The 8,143-nt window shown below is 44.4% G+C and overlaps 1 protein-coding gene across 1 annotated transcript in view; it reads right to left on the bottom strand.

Moving 5' to 3' along the window:
* The window catches only part of MARCHF4 (membrane associated ring-CH-type finger 4), a 104,065-nt gene that overhangs the window by 95,458 nt on the left and 464 nt on the right, over positions 1 to 8,143 (bottom strand). The window contains exon 2 of the mRNA XM_042040526.1: positions 7,976 to 8,137. Coding sequence (XP_041896460.1) covers positions 7,976 to 8,137 — 162 coding nt within the window. The remainder of the gene's footprint in view (positions 1 to 7,975; positions 8,138 to 8,143) is intronic.

Genomic DNA, 8,143 nt, shown 5'->3' on the forward strand with positions numbered 1-8,143 from the left:
CAGTTTCCAGTGCATTCATAGCAAAATATGGACCATTTGGTAAGAGTCCAGAGGGTAACACCAAGGATGATTAGCAGCCTAGAAAACACGTCATAAAAGCAAAGGCAGAATTGGGATTGTTTGGCCTAGAGAAGAACAAGGAGTGTTATGGCTTCAGTTGTCACTTAAACTTGTGAAGTCCTGAAAGGATGAATTTTCACTATATTTACATGTAACTACTGGAAAACATTTTCAGTAACTTACTTCTTGGGAAAAAAAGGAAAGGGCAAGAAGAAATGAGCTGCAGCAGGAAAGATGGGTTCTCCAACTATGCCCATCCTTAAGAACTGGTTAGATCAGCCTCTGTCAGTATTTTGGATGGGTAGATCTCTTGAGGCCTCGGCATTACCCCATGCTTGGGCACGATCAGTGCATGCATTAATAAACAGAGACTAAACCTACACAGTACCAGAGGTTACAATGGCAGTCCCAGGCAATGACCTGACAGAGACTGCAGCCACAGGACTGCCTGCAAATGGTGAGGGCAAACACCTCCAAATGCTTAGTGCACTATAAACCTTAGAGGTACCTCTAGCACTGCCCTCTTGGCTAATGGCACATACTTTTTGCATGGGAAAGGAGACCTCATGGCCTCACCTTATATGTGAACACAGGGTCAGTCAAGCAGTCCTTGGTAAACTTCTGCGAAGAGCAATGTGGCAAAGACACCACAAAGTCCATAGCAGTCCTTGATCTCCAAACTGGTGAAATATCAAGTTTATTTTCTCTGTCCTGTTCTGCAAAGTTGTTTTGTATGTGTCTGTGACTCCATGGAAAAAAGTATGTCTGACAGCCCAGTTGTCCAACCAAAATGGAAGTTCCCTATAAAGTTCTTCTACAGAGGAGACAAAACCTTCTCAGGGATCCTTTCAAGATAGAACTACCCCATCCTCCATGGGGTTTACACAGTTTTCCCCAAGCACAGGCTGGTTTCTCTGATAAACATGAAGCACTAGATGTAGGAAATAATAAAACAATAATAAAACAGTATGTAACCCCTTTTTTTGGTTATCATTCTCCCATTCTGTACCATCCCACCCCTCACTCATCACCCAGGCAAGCAAGTTAAACTTGTGTGACTGTTGTGAGTGATGTCACCACTGTTCCAGCTGCACAGAGAGGAGGCTGGGATTTGATGGTACTTAGGCCATAGGAGAACCTGTGCAGATAGAGCCAGATAGGATGGGTGGAACCAAGCACTGATGTGTCAGTTGACTTTGGCCAAGAAGAAGAGAAGGAAGAGGAGGTGAGATAAAACCACCCAAGACTGTAAAGAACAAGAAATGACATGACATAAGATGTGTGAGAATTTCAGTATAGGGGCCTTGTCACTGGAACCAGTCTGCTCACCTTGATTTTGCCTTATCTCATCACTTTTCACAGAGGGGCATGGGGACAATCCATTTATTATCTACATAAGTTTCCAGGTCCTGCTGTTATTTTCTTCACCAGAAGAAAGTCATCACTCATCACTCTCCACTGCCAACAATGTAATCTGTTCTACTGTAACCAGTGATAAATCAGAAAAAGATAAAAGGTAGGTTGTGAAAAGATGGGGGAAGATAAGAAAGTCTTCAGCATCAAGCAATTCATTTTAGGTAAGAAATCCTGATTAACAAAGGAAAAGGAGAAAGATAAAAAGTTAACAAGCTATTCTGTAAGTCTGGTTTCCCATGGAAACCATATCATGATGGGGTTATTCTTTTTTTGTCTAATGGGATACACGTTCCTATTACAGCTGCTGTTCCATCTGAAGCTCTGTCCTCCATGGTCTCTGCAGTGTCTAGCACAGACAATGCTATAATCTTTCCCTCAGCAGGACATTTCTAGCTTTCCTCTTCTTCATCCAGCTAGTTTTCATGAAACATACAGGAATTTAATGCCTTTCAGATCTCCACTCTCTGCCAGCTGTGGCTGACATTAGCCAGTAGGTTTAGAGGAGGGCTGATGAGCATAACCTGTAACAGCTAACACCATCACATGGCTTTATTCCTTTGGCAACCAGATAATAAAACGATGGGACGGCCACAAATATGGACCACTAACAATTACAGTACATCTTATTGTCTTACTACAGGCCTAGGAGGAATGGAGACGTGCAGCAGACATATAGGACGTGCAGTATCATGGATTTTTGGCACAGCCATTTCTGACTTCTGGACTGGGCCAGCCTTGAATGGAAAAACACCAATGTGAGCAAAAGGCTGCCACAGAGGAGGTCCTTGCTGGGAATGAATTTTTGCTTGAAAGACAACCTGAATGCAATTCAGTTTTGTATGAACAGAGCCCTTCGAGAAGCAAGTGTTGCCTTTGTAGAAATAACAGTGACTCTACAGAGGCAAACAATGGAGCTACATGCTTTTGCATCGCTTGTTCTGTCACTAACTGACATCAACCACTGTTAATCATGGCCTGAAATGTATATTTAAGAAACAGTGACACAAACATAGACAAGTTCCTTCACGAAGCCTTTTATATGGGGAAAAGTGAAAGAAAAGAAAAACTGCTGCTCTGGCTGGCTAGTGGCACTGAAATAAATGGGTCAGGCATCAGAGTTTCAGCAGGCACAAAAGGTGAAAACCTTGTCTTCCAGAGCAATTAAAAGTCAATGGGATTAGTGGCTTTCACTATTATTTATAGGAGCCCTGCTGTGTGCACAACATTACTGAAATACAGGGGTCAGGTCCCTGCTACTGGATGCCTACACTTCTGCTGTTGAAGTTAATGGGAGCTTTGCCAATCAACTCTGTGGCAACAGCGACTAAATCTAGAATAGATGACATCCTGGGCTCCATTCAGTTGATGGCTCAAACAAAGCTTTTGCCAAAGCCAAGAATGTTCTGCCTGCACAGTACGGATTTGATCCCGGCACAGGTGAAACAGGAGAGGTAGCTATAGAGGTGTTAAGATTCAAAGATTGGGAGGCAGAGAGGTGGACTTAATGTCACAGGAAGCATCCTCTCTTCCTTTCTATCATAAATTACAACATACTGATTGAAATCTGAACAGCTGCAGCCCAGTATCTCCTATTCTTTGGTTTTAGCAGGACTGGCTGTTTTCCAACATCAAGTAAATGAATACTGAGGGAACACACCTATGAAAATGACTGCACTGTCATTATATGATTCAATATGTTTGAAAACAGTGTCCTGATGTTCTAGCTGGTTTGGACAGACCCCATGAAATACCAGCATCTCTACTCCCAAGTTCTGGGCTTTGGATGTGCTTGTGATGCTGGTTGCACAGTTGTTTCTTCTTTCACTCATCATTATCATACTTGTGCCATGAATTCTGACACAGACTGCCTCTTTCCCTCTTTGTCTCACTCTAGTACCTCATTTTCCTCAATTTTGCAGAAATCAGACATCCCAGACACCACCTCCACTCCTCTGTGCTGCTGAGAGACCAGTCTGTAAAGTAGCAGTATTTCCTGACCTTAGCTCATGCCGTCTCTGCAGACCCTACCATGCAGGGAGCTGATGATGCTTTTTGCCCGTGTCCATACCAGGCAGGGGTTGAGATTCTCACTAGTTATGTCAAGACACACATGCTAATGGCCAGCCTTTCAATGGTACTGACCATTCCCTGATCCTACACATGGCCCCCAAAAATGTGTGTTATTACAGACTGAGTAATTTGGGGTAAACTTAATTCTAGAGAAGTCCTGAACATGGCAGGTGCCTACACACTGAAGACATTACCTTACATGAGCATGAAATCCAGACATGCACCTGCAGGGGTGGATCTCGCTGGTCAGGCACAGGAGGCTGGTGAGCTGTGGGGCAAAACACCAGTCCCAGGGCCCTGCTCCTAACCAGTCTTACCTGGATCTCTGGATTGGCTTCAGATGTGAAGCATGAATTTCACTTTCAGAAGTGTTATAATTAATTGTGATGACTCTAAATATCCATAATAATCACATGGCTTTATAATCCTTCATTAAACTTTAGCTCTTTGTTTGTCCTGCAGCAAGGAGCTCCACAGCCCAACCACACATCACATAGAAATGAATGTCTTAATATCCATTGTAAGTTGTCTTCCCTTCCAATTTTCTTGAAAGTCTTCATGTTCCCATATTAAGGAGCTGGTGCCCCAAAAGTCTAGAGGGGACTTTGGTGGGAAGAATAGTCTATGTTCAAGCATTTCTATTGAATACTAAATCCAAGCTATCAGCCTGCACGTTGGAGTCCACAATCTGTTCTCTCTGATCCTCCATAGCCAACCAAACTATCCCTACTGATTTTTCAAATCTCATCTTTACAGTATCTTTCCCCAAAACGAGAAATAGAGAAACGCAGACTGAAAATTATAGGTAAGGAGAGATGTGCACATATTCTAACTGACAATGTAACAAGCAAACCTTGAAACATATGGCTTTCCAAATTATCTCAGTTTCATTTAAGAATGTTTTTCTATTTATTTCCAGCACAGCTAGCACCACTTCTGAGATCCTAAACTCCACAGTACTGCTAACTCCTTGTGACGTGGGGAGACAGTTTATCCCCTGATGCAAAGGGACTTTCCACCCATGTCTTCTCCTGCTAATCCCCATGACTTGCTTTCAGCTTGGAATCATACCAAATACTGTAAAACATTTGTGAGAGAGGAGCTCATCTTAGTTTCTTTCTCTTGCAGAACATTGTCAGAGATCCAGGAAAGCAGACAAAATTCTGCAAACACTAAGCATTAAGCAAAACAGAAGAAAATACTCCAGCATTTCTCTTTCTCACTTTCTCCCCAGAGCTTTGCTGCTCAATCCAGGGTCTCAGAATTTGCTGACACAATGGTGCAGGACGTTCAGTCATTGAAACCTTTGAAAATGCCGAGCAAGTCCCCGAAAGGAAATGCTATTGCCAAGTGCTAAGTTCAGTCCCTCAGCTTTCACGATGTTTAGCTCTCATTTTCAATGAAAGCAGCTGCCTTTTTCAACTGTCAGACCTGAACAGAGTTTGCTCTTCATGCCCTCAAAACAGGAGCCCAGATGCTGCAATCCCCTGGTCATCAGATCCACTCTTTTCTTGCCTGCATCCATGGTTCCTCTTGACTAACATGCAAGGATCAGAACAGTTTCACAATAATGAGCTTTCCTCCTTCCTAGGGTCTTCAGTACATTTTTAAATGAAAGAGTCAGCTTACCCGTAAGAGCCACAAACCAACATGAGGAGCTTAAGATATAAGCAATTCAGTAGCCTGAAGTATCATGCATGTTGGGTGATCATAAATATAAAGCAAAAATCCCTACCAATTTTATTTTGCATTAGATATTAAATAAAACCTACTTCCAAAGCCAGACTACTAAGAAACCTTTTTGGCTGTTGTTTTGGTTGGGATTTTTTTTTACATCAAAACAGGATTAAAACATCTTTTGGAGACTCACTGTCATTTTATCTGAGTAAATAAGCTTAGAGCGCCTAACAGTCAATTTATAATGAAGGCTTTTGTTCTTGTTACTGTGATGCAGCCCTGCAAATTTGCCCACAGCTGCAGCAAATTCAGATGGTTTTGACAGGTAAATAAAATACTGTTTAGATCTGTCATTGTTATTAATCTGCAGAGTAAAGAACTAGCAATTATATTTTGTTTCCAAGCAGATAAATTTTCATTATGGTCTTGGCAGGGGTAGTATAGAAGAATGTGCATCTACGACTTTTACAGTTGTGAGGGTCCAAAACATGGAAAGTCTTTGGTCAGCTGTTGAGTTGTAAAACAAATGGGAAATAAAAGGCTAAATCAGTAATAAACACCATAACAAAAAGGAACAAGGAATGTGGGATTTAGCCCTGTTGGAGTTTTATTGACATAAGGGCCAAATAAACCAAACTGTGGGTCTTGACATCAGCTGCACCAATTCAGTGCTCAGTTATTCTGAACTGTACTTCCAGGAAGCTGTGTCAGGATCTGGCTGTGCTTTAAACCCCACAATGTGGGCTTCCATAATGACTTGTGCTTCCCAGCTGCGGCAGGGCAAAAGGTTTCAAATACTTCTCAAGCCATGCTGATGAAGAAAAAATTATTTGTGGAATAAGCTACTGCTCAAGGACAAGTAGCAGAACCCAGCTGCAAGTATCTTATTGTATTGGTCAGGAACTGTGAGAATCAAAAAAGAGAAATCCTGGTAAAAGTCTTATGAGATGCCAGTCACGTCTGCTCAGCTCCTCACTCAGGTACACTGGCAGATGGTCAGCAAATAGTCTCAGTTTTACAATGCAACCTACACTGGTTTTCAGTGTGAAAATTAGCATCCAATTATTTTCAAGCATTAATGTTCTCCAAGGAAGCAAGCTACCTCTATTTTAATTCTGCTTAGGCTCTATTTGCTCTGACACGTAAGCCAATCTCGCAGGTGCTACGTCTTGTGTACACAGGCAGAATGGCAAGCCAGGGAAGGGTACTAGAAATGTGAAATAATGCAAATTCCCAGGAAGTGAATTGCATGGCTTCCAACTTTTAGAAGAGACAAGGACAAGACAAGCAAGAGAGGAAGGTATACAGTATCTCCAAAAAAGAATTATTTCCTCCACTCCCATCTGAAAGCCTATGGTGAAAACTGTGTTTCACAGCTATCTGCCAGCTGCATAAACCATTAGAGAAGGCTACAGTCCATTTAATACTGAGCTGTAACCTATGGAACCCTTGGTATGACACATCCAGCAGGGCTGTGGATATTGGGATCGGTTGGTGGCAGGCCCGGCTTCTCCCAAGGAAGAATGGAAGCCCATTCCCCACTTATCGCCACTATCCTCAAACTAACATAAGGGAAGGCACAATCATTGCATTACAGGTGTAGGCAACTTTGGGAAAGGCAGGATGTGTACCTGAGCACAGCCACTTTCAAATGAGAACTGCCTTTCTCCTTAGCAGAGCACACAGGTCCACGAAGGGGAAAGAAGACCTGAGGTAAAATCCATTCGGCATAAGATTTCAATGTACCACCTTACATGCCAGAATCTGTGCCCAAAATAGAAATAGTCAAGTTGAACTTTCCAACCCTTTCTTATGCAAGGATCCCCTATTATGACAGGTAATGGAATTATCCTGAGTAATAATGGTTATCTGCACATATGGGCTTGATCCCACAAGCAGAGGTCTGCAGCCTTCCTTGCACCTGCAAGCTGTGTCATGTCAGGTACAAATGTTGCTGCGTACCTCACTGTAAGGAAGTTGCCAGCCTGAAAATACACAAGATGCTTTTAATTGTCATTAAATATGGAGAATAATGCTCTAGGGCAGCATCTTATGTTCTATTATGGTTGCATTTGTTTCATTCTCCTGTGTGGTGAAGGGAAACTTCACTGGCCTAACCTCAATCTGTACCACGGTGCATCTCAAGGCTGCAGCTTCAGCAGGTACAATTGTAGCCAGCCGTGTTTCTCCTGCAGATAGTGCAACTGGGAGCATGGGAGCAGTGGAGCACCTGCACAGCTCCTACTAGCCATCCCCCGGGAACCACTGAAGTGGGGTTGTCTCCTGCCACGTGTTTTGTACAGACTGAAGTTGTATTTTTAAAAGCAAAGAGCACATTAAACTCCTCCTTTGCATCACTTTTGGAATCATCGCAACCGGGTACCCACAAAGCACCAAACAGCCTCCCTTGCTGAGACGTGCTCTGCTCCATGAAGGTGTCAGCGTGTCCCTCCTCCCATGCCACAGCTGTACGGCTCTGACGCTGGGCATGAGTGCCCGGGGCAAGGCTGGCAGCAGAAAGAATGGAGCACGCCTCCACCCCACACCTATTGGAAAATACTACCGAGGTGCAAAATCCTGGAGCCCGGGGCCCGGGCAGAAGGCAGAGCCCCCTCTGAGTTTGGGGTCCCGTTCCGGGCAACAGGGACACACCCCCGCAAGCACCAGGCCCCGGTTCCCTCAGGCTGGAGCATCGCTGCCACCGGGCCCGTCGCGGCCCCCACCCCAGCGCCCACCGCCCGCGGTCGCTCACCTGCTCGGGCCCCTGGAAGCAGATCCTGCAGAGCGGGGTGCGGATGCCGCTGTCGACGCTGCTGCCCAGCGAGTAGCGGTCCTCGGCCTTGCCCTTGCCGAAGTCATCCGAGGAGGTGCTGCTGGGCAGGGAGGCGGGCGGCTCCCCGGCGGGGCTGCCCCACTCCTC

Source organism: Corvus kubaryi, unplaced genomic scaffold (assembly GCF_017639235.1).
Source record: "Corvus kubaryi isolate FWS band 111438036 unplaced genomic scaffold, C.kubaryi_AGA036_p1.0 37396, whole genome shotgun sequence".
In the NCBI taxonomy this organism is placed as follows: Eukaryota; Metazoa; Chordata; class Aves; order Passeriformes; family Corvidae; genus Corvus; species Corvus kubaryi.